Raw genomic sequence first — 22,043 nt, forward strand, 5'->3', positions numbered from 1 at the left:
TGATTTCACAGCAAGAGGTCGAGTTGAGAGTTTCACTGCAGGTTTGAGGCCTTCACACCACTATTGTCTCACCATAAATTGTGTTTCAGTGCAGCTGTGTGGCAGCTACAGATCACTCATTAACTGCTGTTTACCATCCAGGTTTCTCATTCGGTTCCGTTTGTTGGATTTCATATTTGCAGTCTGGTAACTGCAGACGTTTCCTCACTAAAACAGGAGAGTGGCTGTTAATGGCTCGTTACTGGGAGCAGTGGGACATTTCAGAGGTCAGATTGTCCAATCGATGGCGGCCGCGCCCTGGAGACCAGATGGATTCAGGCTTTTCTGTTTCTCTCTTTAAAACCTTCTCAGACGCTCACAGCTTCCAGGCCTCGCTGCCTCTTTAGAATGAAAAGTAATTGAGGACGGAGCTGCAGGTCAACAGCAATCTCATGTCAGACAGCAGCTGCAGGCGGAGTGGATGATGGGAGGTTTTTCAGTTTAGTGCACAGAAACAAACACTGTATTACTGAAATGTTAAGGTACACAACTGGGGAAAAAAATCCACATTTCTGTTGGATTACTGGGTGAATACATGCAGGATGAGAAATATAATCCATCAATCAATCTGTATGTGTAAATCTTTAAAGTACCGAATCAAAATACTGTGTCGTATTTTGCTTTAAGCATGACAACCCAAGTTAAATTTATCTTTTGCTTCAACCACTGAAATCAGAATTCAGTTTTAAGAAGAAGTCCTTCACAAAGAAAAACTTCCTCACCATCAGTTATTTTCTAATCCCTATAATTTATTTAAGGGTTACACAGCAGGAACTTTAGAGGAACTACTGATGTAACATTGTTAAGAGAAACGCTTGAAATAGGATGAAAATAAAAGAACGTGTGAAACTCCAGAGCAGTTTGAGTCTGATGGCGCTGCCTTGACAGGAAGTTGAAGGTTTCTGTCTTTATTTGCCATTTGAAAAACACTTTTTCATTTGTTCTACGGTGCAATTATAAATAATAAATAATTATATTACAATATCTGCTTATAGTTTATCAGGCTGTGTTTTGTCCATCTGTCCTTAATCACCAACGGTGAAATAGTTTTTTGTTGGTTAATCGCTTTGTGAAATGAGCCAATAATCCAACAAATAACTTGGATTCTCATTTTAGTTTCCCCAAGCATGAATAGTAGATGAAGTGGTGTCCTAACATGTTTTTTCATTCAAATTAACCGACAGCAGATTTGCTGCCCCCTCTTGGTAAGGCAGAATAACTGCTGTAGTCACACAGAATTTTGATTGTAATTCAATATGTTGTCATTTAAATCCAATCGTTTGTTTGTCTTCAGGTGAAAAATGCCGGCAGGAAGCTGGGCCGACGCTGCGACATGTGCTCGAACTACGAGAAGCAGCTGCAGGCCATTCAGGGACAGGAGGCCGAGACCCGTGATCAGGTCTGTGCTTTACACTCTATTCCTTTGTAACACACAAAACAGGGGCGACGTCAGAGTTCCTCATAGTGTCAACCGGATAATTCAACATGAAATTGGGAAATTTATGTAAATGATTTCATTAATCTGTGTGGGGCTATGACAAGATTTTCCCTCTGTGTTTTAACTATCACCTGGAAGGACACTGTGTTTTGTCCCTCCAGGTGATAGATACTCTGTTTTGTCCCTCCAGGTGATACTTACTGTGTTTTGTCCTTCCAGGTGATAGTTACTGTGTTTTGTCCCTCCAGGTGATAGTTACTGTGTTTTGTCCCTCCAGGTGAAGAAGCTCCAGGTGATGCTGCGTCAGGTGAACGACGAGCTGGACAGGACCATGACAGAGAAACATACTCTGGAGGATTCAGTCAAAGCAGGAAACGAGGAAACCACTGCCAAGGTTCAGACTTTTAATCGGTTTAAATTAGTGCCGTCAATCCATTAAAACTTTTTTTACTAATTAATTGCACAATTTTCTGTAATTAATTGTGATTAATTAATTTCAACTCAATATTTATTTATGGAAAACCATGTAGAGTAGACTCAACACATGTATGAGTATATTTAATGTATTTATATACAAGTATATTCAAATACTTGCTTTTAGCTTTGGGTGAACACTGTTTCTCTCCAAGTTAAGCAAAAACAAAAGGGGGAGGGGTTAATAATTAACTAAAAAAGAATCCCCCAGACCACATTTTTGGACTGTAGAACAGGTAGGGCCACTCCACACGGTCAAACGCCTTTTCAGCATCTAAAGATATTAATGTTTCCTGTGAGTTGTTCGCTGACGCATAGCAGTCCATGCAAATTAGAAAAAGAGTGTCTATTTTGAATAAAGCCAGTTTGGTCTGGGTTGATGACACTTGGTAGATTCGGCTCGAGGCGCATAGCCAACATTTTAGACAGCAATTTAAAATCCACCTTCAAAAGACTTATAGGGCGGTAGGAAGAGCACCAGAGGGGATCGTTTCCTTTCTATAGAAGTGAAATTGTGGCTTGATTGAGTGTTTGAGGCAACACACCGGAAGTAAACGATTCCGATTTTTTGCCTTAATTTATTCTCATAATGTATGTAAGAAATAATTTCTCCCCTAATATAACCCTTAAGTGACTCCCAAAGGAGAGAAGCAGACACCCCTGGGGGACAGCACTAGTTTAAATACATTTTACATGTCTGATTTGGTGCTTTACAGCTAAAAACAGTTTGTATTTTTGTTTTATATGACTTGAAAGAATAAACTAAAGTGAACCAGGCTTGTTAATAGTGAAAGAAGAATCGGGATTAAAGTGTCACACTGAGCTGCTATAGCAACTGGATAAGAGATTTAATTAATGGCAGCTTTTCCAGAGGTATCAAGGGATAACTATAAAAGTTTTTAATAATAATCAACACCATTACTGGCTCACCCGATAATGTGCAAACCTGCTCTAGGTCCTTCTCCTGAACCATGGTTCTGTCTTTTTAAGTAGTTTTAAATGTATAAAATCCAGAATAAAGCCAAGAGAGTGATCCTGCCCTGTTTGCTCTCAGGAAAAGCTTTCCGCAGCCGTCAGCAGCTGATTGGCTCTTGTCGGTAATAGCCTCTAACAAGCTGCTAATGGATTCCTGCTCCCATGTGCATCGTGGGTGCAGCTCAGGCTTCAGCAGAGTGTGTGGCAACGTGCTCTCTGCAAGCTTTAGCCATCAGTACATAGATTCCTGCTCTGAAGGCGTTTTCTACTTCACCAAGCTGCAGTGTGTCGCGCAGGAAGCTTACATGACCTTACATGCATGTTTTTGGACTGTGGGAGGAAACCAGAGCACCCGGAGGAAGCCCACGCACACACAGAGAGAACATGCAAACTCTACATAGCAAGGAGCTGGGTCGAACTTGAGCTCACGACCTTCTGGCTGTGAGGCGAGAGCGCTAACCACTGCTCATAACGCATACTCAGGTGTGACTTATAGTCCAGGCAATATGGTCATTTATCAGGTCTGCTGTTTGCTCCTATAGAGGGGGTTTGGGATGAGTGGGTTGATGTGAAAGCAAATTTTGTGTTTGTATCCGTGTTGTTTCTTGTATTTCGGTGAGTCATGTAGCTCTGTGTGTTTTTGTACTGCAGGTGTCGGCCCTTGTGCAGCGAGTCCAGGAGTCTGAGACGCTGCTCGGCACTCTCCAGCAGGCCTTCAGTGACGCTAAGAGGAACACGCAGGAGCAGATGGTGAGCAGCATGTTCATCTGTCAGCCGTGTGCCGCCCGGCTCCACCAGCTGTGTCGCTTCAGCCAACATCACACATCGCTGCATTATTTCTGAACAGGCTGGATTCACTCACACTTCCTCCACTGTGAATTAATGCAGGACTGTGTGTTTTAACGTCACAGATTGGGGTTTGTGGTTGTGCCAAAAAGGGAAATGCTCTGAATCTGGTTCTACTATACCAACTTGGATTTGTATAGCGCTTTTTTCGCACTGACTCAAAGTGCGTACAGAGACCATTATCCATTCATACCAGTCCCACCAGTGATGCTAAGCTACGTTGTAGCCACAGCTGCCCTGGGGCTGCTGACAGAGGCCTGGCTGCCACTTTGCGCCAACGGTCCCTCTGACCACCACCAACATTCATGCACCCTTTATACCCATATATACAAGGCAATGTGGGTAAAGTGCCTTGCCCAAGGATACATTGACAATGACTTTAATAGAGTGGGATTCGAACCGCCAAGATATGTGGACACACACAAACCTAGAATTTAATCCCAACATGGTGTAAATAACACGAGATCTTGAAAACAGACTTTTTTTTTACCCTCTCTGATTTCAGCTGCCACTAAAATCCAATACAAATACTTCAGGAGCACTTTGTGGCAAAAATACTACAGGAAAAAATAAGCAACAAAAACACCTTCAGTAATAAATGTGTCTTCCAGGGAGGAGAGACTTTTCCTTTTAGCCTCTCGTCACTTTGATGTTGAGTCTTAATGCCGTCATGAATTGAAATCCATCCCGTCAGCGGAGAGGATTGACCGGCCTGACGGTTCCGTGTTGGCCTTGTTTCAGGCGGTGCTGCTGAAGTCCAGGGAGCAGGTGGCAGACGAGCTGAGCCGGCTGCAGAGAGACAACGAGAGCCTGCAGGGGAAACACAGGCTGCATGTGGAGCTGCAGCTGCAGGAGGACTTCCACATGCCCAACACGGTGCAGGTGAGTGACTCCAGAGCCTCGGTTCACTGCTTCAGGGCCACATCATCACGGCGACACACGCTCTTCCACCAAACGATAAGAACTATTGAGACTGCTGGGAACTCGCCGGGAACTACCTGTGAAAGTCCTTTAAAAAAAAAATAAAAAATACAGAGAGTCTCATCCAACAACTGGTGGTGTGTCCAAGCAACACTCGTATATGGAAATACTGCTGCCTTGGTAGCAGTCAAAGTGCTGAAGCTCACTAGTACAAGAGTTGATGAGCTTACAGTGAAGCCAGGCACTGCATTATCTTTCATAGTAGAAGAGCTGATCATGAAATCCTCACAGTAGATGTGTGATTGATCTCTGGTGTCCCTTCAAGGAGATCTCTTTTTCCTGGTGGGTAACCACTTGTGTATGTGTATGTATATACTGTATGTATGTGTGTGTGTATATATATATATATATATCTCATCACTGTAATAAATACAGTTTTTGCATTTTTTTTTCAGGAAAGTTTCACATTTGCAAGCCAACATTCTAAAAACGATATCCGTTTCCACAGAAACCCTGAAAACAATCTTGTTTTCTTGTTGGTCCACTAGTTGGTGCTGTTGTTTGCTTTAGTAATGAAAACGAAAGTTACGTATGTTACTGCGGCTCTATGAATCCTGGATGACCGCCAGAGGCGGTGCTTTAAGCATTGGATGATCATCCTTGCTCATACGCAGGTCGAGAATATCATAACAACAAGTCACTGGTGACCTCCTGGTGGCTCACGTGAGTCTATATAGTCACGTGACACCGGAAGCTCAGTCCCTTACACTCGCGAGCACACAAGGATTCCGAGGGACTGAACGCTCTGGCGGTATAGAACCGCAGTTACATACGTAACTTTCATTCTATTTCATCCGTCCAGACCGCCAGAGGCGATGCTTTAAGTACTGGATGACGTATAACAACAAAGTCCTGAGGAATTATCTGCCTCACGACCCAGAAGGGTACCCAGTGGGACCCCACTGGATGCAGCCCAGGATGTTTACAAGCACCTTGTCGAATGACAGTGTACACCAGCAGGCAGTGTACCTCCTTGTGAGCTATGGGCATGCTAAATAACTTCCACCACCCAGTGGGAAAGGCGTTGTGTAGCAGGGCCAGACCCCGCCGCGGCCCGGCATAGCAGACAAACAGGTGATTGGACTTTCGCATAGCCGCTGTGGTCGATGTGTACAGATCAGCAGAGGCCTGCGTACCAAACTGAGCCAACTGGAGTGGTTGAGTACTGCGCGCAGCAGAAAACACCTTTGGGACAAAAGATGCCTCGGTCCACAAGGTCACTCCAGAGTCATCTGCTGCCTTAGGTGCCCTGCTGCTGCACCTTAAGGCAGGACTCATGGACAGATAGGGCTTGCAGTTCACCAACACGTCTACCCGAGGCCATAGCCAAAAGAAATGATGTCTTAAGGGAGAGGCATTTCAGGTCCACCTGGTCCAATGGCTCAAATGGAGAAGCCCGATGGCCCTCCAGAACCATGGACAGGTCCCATGTTGGAGCCGCTGGAGCGTTAGATTTTTGTCACGGCCAATTGAAGCACCATTAACGCCAGCATGAGAACATGAAATGGCAGCAACATACACCTTTAGTGTGGATGGAGCTCGTCCTTGGTTAAGAAGCTCCTGTAGGAACTGCAGTATGGAGGCGACAGGGCAACTTACCGTGTCCAACCCACGTTCCAGGCACAAGTGGCCGAACAGTTTCTACCTGTTTGCGTACAATCTCCAAGTTGACGGTGCACGAGCGTTTGAGATGGTAACTGCTACGTCCTCACTGTAGACTGAGGAAGTAGCCCCTGGCCTCGCACCAGCCACACCCACAGCTGGAGGCGACTGGGATCGTGGTGGAGAATCCTCCCTCCAAACTGAGATAGAAGATCTTCCTGTCTGGTAGACGTCTGGGCGCGCTGCAGCAGAGTCTGCCCAGCAGTGGAAACCATGTCCGGGCCGGCCAAAACGTGGCCACCAGGATCAATGTGTACGCTTCTTGAGAGACCCTCAGCAGCGTTGGGAATATCAGTGGGAACGGTGGGAAGGCAATGCGTGGACTCCGCGGAAGCAAAAAGGTCGATTTCTGCTTTGCCGAAAGTCTACCTGGTCTACCACTGTTGGGTGAAGCCTCCACTCGCCCGGCAACGGTGACTGGCGGGACAGAAAGTCTGCAGCCACATTCTGGCCTCCTGGTATGTGCATGGCTCTCAGACTGGCCAGACGTGGTGCTGCCCACATCAGGATCTGAGCGGCCAACCTGAATAGGCTCACAGACCTGATTCCCCCCTGGTGATTGATGTGATAAACCACACTGGTGTTGTCAGTTCTCACCAAAACATGTCTTCCCCGAAGGTGTGTGAGGAATTGTTGCAGCACCAACTGCACAGCCATCAATTCTCGCATATTGATGTGTTGTGTCCGTTGACAGGGTGAACATGTTCCCTGCACCATCTGCCTTCACCATGCTGCTCCCCAGCCTCGGAGAGACGCATCGACATGGACGACCTCCCAACAAGAAGGAAAGGCACCCAGGGAAACCCCTTGCGTGACAGCATGGGACCGCTGTCGACGCTGCCACTAACTTGCCAAGAAGGCGAAGGTATAGCACATACGAAAGTGCCCGCCCACGCTGGAACTATGGGAGCATCTCCAAAATATCCTGGACCCGCTGAGCTGAAGGGCACGAGGTCATGGTCCGCGAATCCAATACCATCCCACGAAAGGTTGTCACCTGCGCAGGGACCAGATTGCTATTCTCTAGGCTGACGTGCAAGCCTAGAGAGGCCACATGATCTGGTACAGTCTGCATGTCCTGAATGACATCTAGATATGGCAGGATCTGCAACCCCTGAGCCTGCAGTGGAGAAAGAGCTGCAGCCTTGCATCTGGAGAATACCCTGGGGGACAGGGAAAGCCCGAAAGGGAGCACCCTGAACTGGTAGTGCTCCCTTTGGAATGCAAACCGAAGGAAACGCCAATGTTGAGGTGCAATTGGGACATGAAAATATGCGTCTGTCAAATCGATTGACATGAACCAGTCGCCTGGAGATATTGCCTGGAGGAACTGGTTGACACACAACATCCTGAACGGAATTACTTTTAAAAACCTTTTGAAAACTTCCGGCTCCTGAGGAGTGACCACACTGCGGCCTTGCTCAGGCTGAAGGTTCTGAAGCAGAGCCTTCATCTGAATCGGTTCTGTTGTGAGGTTGTCCACTTTACTGGACAACCTGCCAGAATCCTCCTTTCTCCTCCTCTTCCTCTGACGAGGCTGGGTCTCTGAAGAAGAGCGCTTACGGTCCGCCGGCTGGTCAGGAGGCAGCTGGCCAGACGACATGGCGTCCCAATTATGAGGTTCCTCGAAGTTGGCCAGGCGAGTGACCCTTACGGACCGGGGCAGAATCATGCAGTTGGTACAGGTGTTCTCTGTGAGAGCCTCCTGAAGGTGATCCACACCGAGGCAGGAAGGACACAGGTCATGGCCGTCCTCCGCCTGGAGTGGGGCCAAACAGTCTCTGCACGCCAGAGATTTTAACGGTAACAAAATGTATTAAACAGTACTGTTCGTCCTATTACGGCCCCGCGCTACGGAGTCAGGTCGAGCAGAGACGCCACTAGTGACTCCCAATCATGCAAGCCGAGTGCAGCTTCTTTCTTTTTTCACGAAGCTGAATGCTGTGTCACGAACCGGGTCGAGCAAAGACGCCACTAGCAGTTCGCAACCGGCTCTGTAACAATCCAATACAAGTAGACTGCCGTCACTGTTATGAAAACAAGCGCGCAGCCGTAGAGAAACTCTTCGGACTGAAGATGCAGTAAAACAAAAACATGCGATAACTACCACCAACACCGCGTGTAATCACTCAGCAAGCCGGATCACGGCTTCAAATAAAGTACGAGCCCGGAGACTACAACTGAAATCTACCGAGCGTAACGCATCGGCGAAAAAACACAATGAATGGACTCACCAGGTGTAGAATGCCGACCACTCGGCTCTGATGAAAAGTCTGTAGAAACGCTGCTTGTGCAGCCCTTGGAGGGCGAGATGACTCGCCGGGCGACAGGCAACAAGCAGCAAACAACTTGACCATAGTGGAAATCAGCAATATCGTGCCGACAAACCACACATACAAACCTGCGAGCGAGAAGGTGAACAGGGACTGAGCTTCCGGTGTCATGTGACTCTATAGACTGACGGGAGCCACCGAGAGTCACAAGTACCTTTGTTGTTAGAATATTCTCGAGTGTTTTCAAAAAGTTGTGTTTTCAATGGCACCAAGCACCGTTGTCATTTAAACACAGAAAAGAAAGTTTTCAGTTTTCACTTCAAATCTTTTTTGTGCAAACGGCCCTTTATAGTCCAGATGATACGGTACCTGCTGTGTTGAGCCTATGAACATGGAGCAGCTGAACAGATGCGTCTTCTGTTGAGTGAGAAGTGGGCGGGTCAAAAGAATCTCCTGTTCTACCCAGAATCTACACCGCTCAAAAAACTAAAGGGAACGCCTAAACAACACAATGCAACTCCAAGTATATCACACTGATGTGACATCAACCTGTCCAGTTAGGAAGCAACACTAATTATGAATCAATTTCACCTGATTTCACCCAATGAAACAGACATGAGGAAATGAGAGGCGATTATCAAGACAACTCCTATAAAGGAGTGGTTGTGAAGGCGGTGAACACAAACCATGACGCTGTTCTCCTGGTTCCTGGCTGATGTTCTGCTCACGTGTGAATGTTGTTAGTGTTCTCAGTCCTGGAGGCAGCAGGAGGCGAGTCGACAACCAACACAAGTTGCTCAGGTTGAGCAGCTCATCCAAGAGGGTACATCAATGTGAGCTGTGTCTCCCAGCACAGTGTCCAGAGACGTGGAGGGGGCGTAGGAGGGCAACAAGCCAGCAGCAGGACCGCTACCTCCTCCTTTGAGCAAGAAGGAACAGGAGGAGCACTGCAAGAGCCCTGCAACATGACCTCCAGCAGGTCACTAATGTGTTGTTTCTGCTCAAACTGTCAGAAACAGACTTCACTAGGGTGCTATGAGGGCCCACGTCCACCAGGGGGCCCACGTCCACACCCTGCAGGGCCATTGGCATTAGCCAGAGAACACTAATATTATCAGAATGACCATTGGCGCCCTGTGCTCTTCACAGATGAGAGCAGCTTCACACTGAGCACATGTGACAGATGTGACAGAGTCTGGAGAACGTGGAGAACGTTCTGCTGCAGGAACATCCTCCAGCATGAGCGATTTGGCGGTGGGTCAGTAATGGTGTGGGGAGGCATTTCTTTGGATGGCCCACAGCCCTCCATGTGCCAGAGGTACCCTGACTGCCATCAGGTACCAGGATGAGATCCTCAGACCCATCGTGAGACCAGATGCTGGTGCAGTGGTTCCTGGGTTCCTTCTGATGCAGGACAAGGCCAGGCCTCATGTGGCTGAAGTGTGGAACAGTTCTTCCATGATGAAGGTCTTGATGCTATATTTATTTTGAGACATTGATTCCAAATCCGGACCTCCAGGGGATAATCATTTTGATTTACATTGATAATGTCTATGTTATTTTGTTCTCAACGCACTCTACTATATATTGAATAAAGACATTCAACTGCAATATTTCATTAATTGAGATCTAGGATGTGTTACAGTGTTTCCTTTATTTTTTTGGAGCAGTGTATCCTGTGCTCATAAATTTGACTCTTTGTTGAGTGTAACTTTTGTTTTGAGTCTAATCTTTGTGAAATATGTTCCTGGTGGCTCGTAGCTCCCTCGGGTTTCTGGTTCTTGATTGGTTAACAATCATGGATGAGTCGGTTTAATATAGTAGAAAAAGAACAAGATGCCTGTGGGTCTGTTTTGCTGCTCGGCCTTCGTCACAGTCTGCTCTCTATTTACACCCGGCCTCAGCGGGGGCACTGCCGAGCCTCCGAGAGGGGAAAAAGCCCCCCTGCTGGGAAGTGGCTCCACCGGCTCGTGTTCGGTGATTAATGAGCAGCGCTGCCAGTTTCAAACCATCTGACAAGGTGAAAATAACCGTCCCACCTTCTGCATGTGTCTGTTTTACAGCACTCTGAAGTGCTCGCTGGATTATGTGTGGGCAAATGTTTTAGTGGAGGTGGACTGATAAGCCCGTGACATTTTCACCGTGGTGGTGAAACGAACCTCAGCATATCTGTGAAAGAGCTCGTCCAGCTCATTCAGCAAAGTCACAAATCCATGTTATTTGGAATGGAAGTGAAATCATTAATAGCTTCATACTCTTTGATTTTACCTTGAAATATTCTCCATGTCCTTGATCAGTTTGTGTGTGTGGTCCTTTCTGGTTCTCCAGAAACGTCTCGTTACTTTCAAAGTGGCATCATGAGGAATGTGTAACCTCATTAAAGCTGCTGTGATGGAAAACATCTGCAGCTCAGCAGCCATTACCGGGGAGCGTGGTGGGGGCTCATGTCTGTGACTCCATAGCGTAATAAATTCCAATATCATCAACGCACAGCTTTATGTCTTCCAGCAAAGATTTCTTCTACCTGCACTGGCTGACTGGATTGTGCCGCTTTAAGTGACGATGACTGTTGCAGGTATGGTCTATACTGACTCCCGACTCTTCCTCAGGAGCTCCAGGGCCTGGTGGTCGTGCTGCGGGAGGACGTGGTGGCTTTACGGACGTCCGCGGACCACATGGAGGAGAAGCTGAAGGCGGAGATCCTGTTCCTGAAGGAGCAGATCCAGGCGGAGCAGTGTCTGAAGGAGAACCTGGAGGACACACTGCAGCTGGAGATCGAAAGCTGCAAGGAGGAGATCGGTGAGACGATATTGATTTGCTATCATACAGCTGGAGAGGAGACGTCCAAGGGATTCTGTTGGGAAGGGATCCAGCATTCACATTTCTTCTGAACATCCAGCTAAAATCTGCTGTTTTCTGTTTTTCCTCCATTGATCAATGTCATTCAGACATCTTGGAAGGTATGAAGAACACTGTGTTATTGACTTTCATACTAATGACCTGGGGCCTCATTTATAAAAGCTGCTGATGCACAGAACAGGTCCTGAAAGATGCGTACGCCACTTCCCACACAAAGTTTGTCATTTAAAAAAATAAACTGGTCTGGAGAATGTTGGTACCGGGACGACAACGTAGAACCTTGCACATGCACATTTTGGAGACGGGGAACCTGGTGGTGCTGATGGTGAGGTGGAGAACTGAACCAGATTCATCTCATACATTTAATCTCTTCAAATATCAGACTTATTGATCCACGTGATCATAAACAGCCGAGCTGCAGAGTTCTAGATGGTTCTTTAGTGGAACGTTACTGCTGAATCAGCAGAACCATGTTCATATGTCATAGTTTTATCTTCTAATGATCCAGAGCGGTGAGTAGAACTGATTGAAATTAGACTGATTGTTACACACTTTGTCACAGTGGATAATCAGAGTAAACACATAAATAGTGCAGTGACAGTCGTGCGTCAAGCTGCAGTGTCAGGAAGACACTGACTGTCTGTCTCCAGTCTCTGGGGACGTCTGTTCTGTTCCAGCTGCTTTTATTAGGATTTACAGTTATAAAGTACAAATATACTAAACTGTATGTACACGGTAACAACTAAAGTGAGTCTCTGGGAAAGTCTCATGCAAAACAAACTGCAATTGAGATGATTTACCAAAGTGTTACGTGTGAAATAAAGAAATGATAGATTTTATATTGTTTATTTTATTATTATACATACGTCATACAGTTTAGTATATTTCTACGTTCTGGCTGTAAATCCTGATAAAAGCTGCGGTACGGTCATCTGCTTGGGACGCACTGCTGCTGCACACAGAACCTCCTCCACCCTCCTCCTCCACCTCCAGTGACTGAAGACAAAACATAAAGTCCACTGAACCTTTTCACCGTTCAAATATATTTAATTTATACATTTAATAACCAGATAAAACTGAACTTTATCAGTCTGCTGGTCTCCACCTAAATATCTCCTTCCTCTACGACACTCTGACACACGGTGGAGTCACTACCATGATGTCACTCTCCTCCATGACGTCACGCTCCTCTGACCTCCATGATGTCACTCTCCTCTGATGTCACTCTCTGTCCTCCATGATGTCACTCTCCTTCATGATGTCACTCTCCCCATGATGTCACTCTCCTTCATGATGTCACTCTCCCCATGATGTCACTCTCCTTCATGATGTCACTCTCCCCCATGATGTCACTCTCCTTCATGATGTCACTCTCCCCCATGATGTCATTCTCCTCCGACCTCCATGATGTCACTCTCCCCCATGATGTCACTCTCCTCCATGATGTCACTCTCCTTCATGATGTCACTCTCCCCCATGATGTCACTCTCCTTCATGATGTCACTCTCCCCCATGATGTCACTCTCCTCTGACCTCCACCTTCAGATCAGACTCTTCTCCTCCACCTCTACAGTCACTGATCTCTCTCATACTCTCACTATTTCCATCAGTAACGACGAGCTGCTGATCACTTGTTTTTTCTTTTAGTAGTGATTCCACTACTGTGACACCAGATAAGATCATCTCCTGACCTCCATCATCTCCTGACCTCCATCATCTCCTGACCTCCACCATCTCCTGACCTCCACCATCTCCTGACCTCCACCTCCTCCATCACTATTTCTCTCTCAGTAAAATTCCTTTTCTTCGTCTTTTCTTCCAGGATTTAGCGTCAAATACTGGAGATCAACAGGCTGATTGAGATGTAATAATATAACGAGGCCCTTTGCTTTGAGCATTGATGGTAGAAAGTGGGCGTGTTGGGGGCGGAGCCTGAACGGTCAACCTTCCAGGTGGATTCTGATTTATAAAAAGAAAGTGCGTGCAGAAGTGCGTACGCACGGTTTTATTGATTAAAATTCTTTTTGCCGCACGCCATTTTCAGCTTTTGGGCGCAGAAACATTTTTAGTAGGAATCCTACACAAGGTTTTATAAATGAGGCCCCTGGACTTTAACAGCTTTCACCTTTTCACCCAAATGTTTGTTTTCATTGTTTATCGTCTAATTTCTTCAGAATTGTGGATGTTTGTTGGTTCTGCTGATAAATAACAGTTTGACAATAAGGCCTTACAATATCCTTCCATTTTGGATCTACTTATTAAACATTTTTGAACTCTTAAAACAAAACAAAAAATCTAATCTTTAATGTTAAAGTCTTGTTTATTGTAGATCAGTTTAACCTATTTTGTCATGTTCGTGTTACCCACTGATGGAGAATAACAGCAGCAGCAATCTAAAACGTTTTCACCTGAAACGTTGTCGTGTGAATGGAGCCTCAAAGAGTTTTCATGACTTGATCTGAATCTCTGTGAGCTGCATCAGTTTCAGTGCTTGTTGAATTGAACAGCATCTCTGTTCTGCTTTAGTCTAAACTAGAGATGAACCTGCTAGAGATCCCTGACCTGCTTTAGTCTAAACTAGAGATGAACCTGCTAGAGATCCCTGACCTGCTTTAGTCTAAACTAGAGATGAACCTGCTAGAGATCCCTGACCTGCTTTAGTCTAAACTAGAGATGAACCTGCTAGAGATCCCTGACCTGCTTTAGTCTAAACTAGAGATGAACCTGCTAGAGATCCCTGACCTGCTTTAGTCTAAACTAGAGATGAACCTGCTAGAGATCCCTGACCTGCTTTAGTCTAAACTAGAGATGAACCTGCTAGAGATCCCTGACCTGCTTTAGTCTAAACTAGAGATGAACCTGCTAGAGATCCCTGACTTTTCTCCTTCCTGCAGCTTCCTTCTCCAGCCTGAAGACGGAGCTGGAGCGGATAAAGACGGAGAACCAGCAGGTCAGTAACCCTGCACCGATCGGACACTAGAGACCCATGCATGCTTTTAAACGTGTGTGTGTGTGTGTGTGTGTTGTAGCTGCAGAGCCGACTGACAGAGAGGACTGAAACACTAGAGAGCATCCAGAGTCTGAGGATCAGCCTGGAGAAGCAGCTCAGAGAGCTCAGCACTGCAAAGGTGAGAATACAACACACTCTCTAATTCCTTCTCTTACATGCTGGATTAATTTTTATATTAATGTGTGTTGCAGAGTGCTCTGGAGACTCAGGTGTTTGAGGAGCGGGACAAAGCTCAGCGGCTGCAGACGGAGCTGGACGTCAGCGAGCAGGTCCAGAAGGATTTTGTCAAACTGTCTCAGACTCTTCAGGTAAACTTCAGCACCTCCTGGATTCTTGTGGATTATTGCAGCAGGTCGGGGGCCGGCGAGTGTGTGAGGATGTTACAAACCTCTGGTGTAAATAAGGAATCCTCCGGCAGCTTGTTAACACAAGGTCACATTGACTTTGACTCCGGTTATCTGCAGCACATGTCTGACAGCGAGCGCCGAACTACAAAACACAAGACCAGCTTCAAATGAGGCTGGCGGGTTCGAGCTGGAGGTGCAGATTCCACCCTCAGGCTGCGATTTGTCTCGCGGGACAGTTTCAGCTCAGAGTGAGATCAGTGAGCCTGACAGAAAAGGTCCTCCATTAATCTCTCAGTGATGTTTCATCAGTGTTTAATGGCGCGCCTCCGATCCAGCGCCGTCAGACGCCTGTCAGGACCGTTTCAGCAGGTTTGTGAGCGACTGACCCAGAGAGACGACTTCAAATCTGGATCCACACGGAACAAGACTGAAGCCAACATGAAAACTACATTTATATGTTGAAAGTGACAAGTCTTCAAGCTGAAGAGTGTTCATTTAAAGCTGAGGGGTTACAGAGCTGTCAGGAACTAATCCAAAGCTCTCCAGAACTCTGCGGGAAACCAGCAATAAACCATTTTAGAAGCCGTCTTCACACCATCCACAAACTTTCCAGAACCCATTAGAAACCAAAGTAAAATTCATTACGGAACTGGTTATCGCCCAGAACTTCTACCTTTATTCTCATTCCCTTCTGGTCTCAGCACTGCCCTCTCTGGCTACCGGAGGTACTGCAATGAATGAATGGGGCTCAGAGGGACGACTGTGTATCTGAGTCTTCGTTGTACCTGATCGACGCTGTCCGTTAACCTGACAACAGCTAAATGTTTTGGTCAAATACTCCACGGTCTTTCATGGTATTCAATCTAGACTGTGTGGTAGTGTGGTTAGTTTTCTAAAGCGGTGGATTAATGTGTCTGTGGCGCCCCCTGCAGGTCCAGCTGGAGCGAATACGACAGGCGGACTCGTTGGATCGGATCAGAGTCATCCTCAACGACACCAACTTGACTGACATCAACCAGCTTCCAGAGACATGATGATTCTGGACGAGGACTGCCTCCAGGTCTCCCCCGTCCCCCACACTCCCCCACCGCCTCGCTCTCCCTCCATAACATTATTACCCCCCCCCCCCCCCCCCCCCCCCCCCCGAGAGGGACGTGGACAGACATGGAGTCCTGTACTTTTCTGTACATTAAGAAGTTTGTGGAGAGAATATTGAAGAACACTACTGCTACTAAAACAAGATGTAAATACCTTACTGGGCGGAGGGCGTGGAGGTCCGTCTCCGAGGGTCTGTCTGTGTCTGTTTCTACTGTAGATTACGACGGTCTGTATTAGCTCTACCAAAAACAACAAAAAAAGGTTTGTTATCTTCTAATGCACTTTCCATCTGCCGCTTCCTTTCCCAGATCGACACGGACGTTTCTCCTTCTTCCTGTTTTGCAAAGCATCTTCCCTCCACTTGGTTTTTGCTTTTTAACACTTTGCTTTGTGGCGTTTCTCACCCCGTTCTGGCCCTTTAACCCCTCGTGCACCCGAACCGCGATGAAGGATGGAAAACACTTGCACATAACTTCAGAGGGATCGTGAGCAACGCCCTCCATTTCGTTCAAACCTCCACTGCTGTCGCTCAGAGCGTCCATCTGTTTTAACGCTGCAGGAAAACACTGAATGCTGACCAGAATTGTGATTATTTTTATGTTTGAGACGGTGAAGGAAGCTTCTGGGAACATTTGGTTTGAAACAACAGGTAGAAACAGGTGGGGATTATTTTAACGCACACTTTGAGTTGATGCTCGCCGTGAACCTGAACTGACTGCGGACTGTTTTTAAATGATGAACGAGCACAATAGTCCTCTCTGCTTTCACTCTCATGACTTTATTCTTTGCACACTTTTTCTTCTCTGACTGCAAACCGCCAAAAGACAGCTGATCACAGATAGTGATTTGACTCGAATTACACCACCTTAAAGGTACAATATGTCATGTTTGATCTCAAAACTCTAAAGATTCCTTTACGACTGTGAGGAAACAACAGAAATAAAGGTAGTTCCCCGGTTGTTTCTCCTGGTAATTCCACCAGGTGGTGTTATGAGCCTAGGTATTATCCTCCCACATATCGGTACATCAAACTGACCTCCATGTTGTGTGGCTCAGTGCTGCCCCCCGCTGCTCAGACGTGGCACTGCGTGAACGTTACATGTTGTACCTTTAAAGCTTGGGGTCGCTGCTCCGACGCCGCCTGCGTCTCGTCAACTGTTGGGTTGTGAATAAAAACTGTTGAATAAGTGCATGTGTCACACTGGAGATGCTGCAGCTGTCGTTGAAATAAAACTGGGCTGTCGGAGGACTGAACCTCGTCCGAAAACTCCCAAAAGAGCTTTCCAAACCCGATCCTGCGCGTCTGTTTGTCTGAATCACTACATCTTCACACTCGTCTCATGTCGGCACGAGAACGTCCACAAACCACGTCGAGGAGAAACGGTACGGGGAGACTTTTCTTGTCTTTAACACCGGTCACTGGAGCGCGTTACCGTTGTTGTTTTAACATTCTGGATAATCTCCAATTAAAGAGCCGTTTACACAACGTTTCAAGTGAAGACGCATCATTTCAGAGAAGTTTAAAGTTTCCACGGCAACATTCTGAAAATGTCTGTTTCCACAGAAAAACAGCAGAAAATGTCATTCTGAGCCACAAGTTGTGGCTGTTGGTTGTTTTTTGTAATAAAACCTCACAGGTGCATGCCGAGAAGAATAAACTTTATTAATCCAGAAAGATTTAAAAATTCAATGAGCTCTAAACATTAATACTGGTTATTTACGGTGACTATCAAAACCACCAAGTTGGATTGTTATTATTGTGACTGTCAAAATAAAACCACCAAGTTGGATTGTTATTATTGTGACTGTCAAAATAAAACCACCAAGTGGGATTGTTATTACGGTGATTGGAAACTGCTCTGGTTGTCTCTACTGAGCATGTGCACAACGACTAGTTGCTCTGACCACAGTGACCAGGACCAGAGTTTCCACCGTCTACACAGTGATGGATCTCGAACGTTTCTAGAAAATGTAGTTTTCGCTTGTTTACTCGACGGAGCGTTTTCTAAAAGTGGCGCCTTCAGTGGCTCTGAGTTCCTGTAAACACCAAAACTCAATGAATGTTTTCCATTTTCACTTGAAGTCGTCGTCCTGTAAACGGGTCTTTATAGTCCAGATAATACGGTACCTGCTGTGTTGAGCCTGTAAACATGGAGCAGCTGAGTCTGACAATTTCACAACTCCCCTTTAAGCCATAACGACTTCTTCTCACCCAAGTTTCACGCAAAAGTCCTTAAATTTTCAATGGGGGGATTATTTGTTGTCAGAGCGTTTCTTGAGAATAAATTTCGTACCGTCGACAAGTTTGTTTCTCTTTTAAAAAACATTCAAGATGTTTGGTATCAGCGGAAAACACTTGGCCATGTTTCTCTGGACTGTGCTGCTCATCCCACAAATACATGTTTTACCTAGCGTCGCACTTTCTAAAAGATAAATAAACCAGCATTACTACAATAGAAGATTTATAACTCAGACGCATTCCTCAAGTAAAGGAATAAAAACACAATTCCTTCTTTTTGATGCTAAAAAGAAAACCAGTAAATCGTCTTTCTGTTACCCGATGAACAGATGAACAGAGGCAACAAAAACTTGATGGCAGAAAAACCTGACATTTTTTTAGTTTAACAGGTTGTGGAGGCAGAGAAAGACGAGACGGTCAGTTTTTCTTTATTGCCTCCAGCAGCCTGACAGTTCACCTGTCGAAACATTTCTCTCGTGCGTCACCGCACTTCCCTTTTTTCACACCTCCCCATCACCATCATACGGCCGCTGAAGTGGGGTACGGTGAGCATCATGGCGGATGAACACATATTCAGCTGCCATCAGGTTCTTCGGGACATAGGACCGGGTCAGGCAGTGATGAGTTGGAACCGGGTTGAACCTGCGGGCCGGTTCCTTGAAGACTGGCTGCTTTGCTGTAACCAACCAGGGTTCTGATGGTTCTGGCAGGAACTCTCCAGGGACCCTCAGAGGCTGACCAAACACCAGCTCTGCAGACGGCGAGTGGAGATCTTCCTTGAGGGCCGAACGCAGATCCAACATGACCCATGGCAGTCGGTCGACCCAGTTGCTGTCTCTGAGGGTCGCTCGGAGGGCGGCCTTCATCGTGCGATGGAAACGCTCACAGAGTCCGTTGGCTTGAGGGTTCAAAGCCGTCGTCCGGTGTAGCTGCACTCCCAGGCCTTTAGCCACCTCTGTCCACAGCTCCGAGGTGAACTGGGAGCCTCTGTCTGACGTGACGTCCAATGGTGTGCTAAACCGGGCCACCCAGGTGGATATGAAGGCGCGTGCCACCTCAGTAGACTTTGTCGATGACAGAGGAACCACCTCCGGCCACCAAGTGGTCCTGTCCACCATAGTGAGGAGGTGAGTGAAGCCTTCAGAGGGAGAGAGCGGACCCACCAAGTCCAGATGCACGTGATCGAACCTCCTGTCAGGGATAAGTAACGGCTCCAGGGTGACGGTGTCCCTTGGACCGCTGACTCGCCACACAGGAGGCCGTCCAGCTCCTGACGTCCTTCCTGAGGCCCGGCCAGACGAACTTTGCCCCCACCAGCTTCACTGATGCTCTTACGCTCGGATGTGATAGAGCATGAACCGCATCAAAAACCTGCGGTGGCCAGCCAGCAGGTACCATGGGCGGGGCAGCCAGCAGGTACCATGGGGCGGGGCTGCCAGCAGGTACCATGGGGCGGGGCAGCCAGCAGGTACCATGGGGCGGGGCTGCCCTGGAGACACGTCACGTCACAGTGTGGTCCCACTGTCATGGAAGACCACATCCTGCAGCCGTAAACCCGTGGCAGCTGACCTGTAGGCCTGGATGTCAGAATCAGTCAGCTGGTCGCTGGCCGTGGCAGCATAGTCCACTCCAAGGTGCACAGAGTTCACGTGTGCCCGGGAGAGGCAGTCGGCCACAGCAATGTTTTTTCCAGCTACATGCCGAATGTCTGTGGTGAACTCTGAAATGGCAGAGAGGTGGCACTGCTGTCACCCAGACCAGGGCTCCGAGGTCTTGGACATGGCGAAGGTGAGGGGCTTATGGTCCACAAAAGCAGTAAACTGCCGGCCTTCCAACAGAAACCTAAAGTGACGTATGGCGAGGAAAAGAGCCAAGAGTTCTCTGTCAAACCTGCTGTACTTCCTCTCATTGTCACGCCTGCTGAAGAACGCCAGAGGCTGCCAGGCTCCACCCACTGTTCACATACCGCCCCCACTGCGTAGTCCGAGGCATCGGTGGTGAGCGCTACCGGTGCTGTTGGCGCTGGGTGGACGAGCATGGCGGTGTTGGAGAGCGCAACCTTGGCCTTCTCGAAAGCCAGGATCCTTTCTGGGGACCAGTCCACGTCCTGCTTGGCCTTTCTGCCCCTCAGAGCTTCATACAGGGGAGGCATCAGGTGAGCTGCGTGTGCGATGAAGCGGTTATAAAAGTTCACCCTGTCCAGGAAATCCTGCAGTGACTTTATAGTTCTCGGACGTGGAAAGGCAGTGATCACTTCCACCTTAGCCGGTAAGGGCACCACTCCCCGTGAGGATACATGGTGGCCCAGAAAATCAATTTCTGATGGTCCAGAACAGCACTTAGCTGGGTTCACGATCAGCCCATGCTCATAGAGTCTCTCAAAGAGCTGCTGCAGGTGTAATAGGTGCTCCTCAGGTGAGGTGCTGGCAACTAGGATGTCATCCAGATATACGAACAGGAAAGGCAGGCCCCTTAACACGGAGTCCATCAAGCGCTGGAATGTTTGTGCTGCACCTTTCAGACCAAACAGCATCCGGAGAAACCTGGTGGTAGCCTCTCACCAAATCCACCTTGGAAAAAAAATCTCTTTTCCTGTCAGGTGGACGGAAAAGTCTTGTATGTGTGGAACGGGGTACCGATCATGTGCCGTAATATTGTTGAGGTGCCGGAAAGGTGAGGCCCACGGGCTGTCGGGGCGCCGCACAATCCCAAGCCGTTCCATAATGGCAAACTCTTCTTTAGCGATAGCCAGATTAGCCGCATCCAGCCGGCGAGGACGAGCAAAAAAAACGTTGAGAGACAGAAGGCGCTCCGCCCGCTCAGCATCGGACAGCTGGAACAGCCGGAGGAGTTGAATTTTGAGCGCGGTGTATTTTCCGTACGCCGGCGGGTCCTGAAGCAGAACCATTACTCGGCGGGTGGTGGAAGAATCCAACGCTGCGACGATGTGGAAGTATCTCGTGTCGTCGGCCATTACCCCTCGGAGATGGAACTGAGCCTCGATGTGTTGGAACCACGGCTCCGGATCGTGCTGCCAAAACTCTGGCAGTTTGACAGCCGCAGCGTACACCGCGGGGGCTCTGGCACCGCCGCTGGCTTCTACAGACATGTTCTCCACTCCTCCACCCAATCCTCCACTCTTCTAGTCGCAGGGTTATCAGTTACCAATATCATTTTCCATCATTCCTCCACATTCCTGACATTCTTAATGTGACTTAATGCATCTGTAGTTCTGACGTTCCTCATGTTCCTGGAACATCAATTTGGCTCCAATGAATCTTCAGGAAGATGAAGAAGCAGCTGTACTGGTGAAGTTAGTAACTGAGCGTGTGGATTAGTAGTGATGTGTTGATGTGTTCTACAGAGTGTCAGCATTCGCTCCCTGCAGCATCCTCCTCTCTGATCAACTCCATGGAGTTTCTCTGAATGCTGAGCGCTCTGGAGTGTGTCCACTGTTCAGTAGCTGCTGGGAGAAGAACTGGGGGGGTGGAGTCATGGGGGGGTGGAGTCACATGTTTTTAAACTCAGTTGCTGACCTGACTTGTTTTACGTCCTGGGTGAACACCCGCCTCCACCCGCCTCCACCAGACACACCTGAGACGGTGAGTCTCAGATCAACTGAAGCTGGAATGGGTCGGTAATATCAACTAACCCGTCCAGTCCAGTCACAGATCAACTGAAGCTTTCTGATCCACTTTGAGCTTCTCAGGTTGGTTCTTTGTTTAATCTGGACTTTACTTGGCGGGTCGTGAAATTGAAATCTGTGGACGTCAGAGCAGAGCAGCTTTGACGTAATGACGTC

At 47.6% G+C, this 22,043-nt stretch overlaps 1 protein-coding gene across 3 annotated transcripts in view; it reads left to right on the plus strand.

Annotated features, from left to right (window-relative positions):
- Nucleotides 1–16,020, plus strand: part of rabep1 (rabaptin, RAB GTPase binding effector protein 1) — a 29,162-nt gene extending 13,142 nt beyond the window's left edge. For 2 of the 3 annotated variants that reach the window (XM_080483726.1, XM_080483727.1), the window contains exons 10-17: nt 1,334–1,438; nt 1,755–1,871; nt 3,578–3,676; nt 4,514–4,654; nt 11,298–11,487; nt 14,442–14,497; nt 14,577–14,675; nt 14,749–15,198. In XM_080483726.1, the coding sequence (XP_080339852.1) occupies nt 1,334–1,438; nt 1,755–1,871; nt 3,578–3,676; nt 4,514–4,654; nt 11,298–11,487; nt 14,442–14,497; nt 14,577–14,675; nt 14,749–15,075 (1,134 nt within the window). In that variant the 3' untranslated portion in view covers nt 15,076–15,198. Of the gene's footprint in view, nt 1–1,333; nt 1,439–1,754; nt 1,872–3,577; nt 3,677–4,513; nt 4,655–11,297; nt 11,488–14,441; nt 14,498–14,576; nt 14,676–14,748; nt 15,199–15,836 lie in introns of those variants that run through there. The other variant, XM_080483728.1, reaches the window with a different exon arrangement.
- Nucleotides 16,021–22,043: the final 6,023 nt, after the last annotated feature.

Source organism: Lipophrys pholis, assembly GCF_963383615.2.
Source record: "Lipophrys pholis genome assembly, chromosome: 16".
NCBI lineage: Eukaryota > Metazoa > Chordata > Actinopteri > Blenniiformes > Blenniidae > Lipophrys > Lipophrys pholis.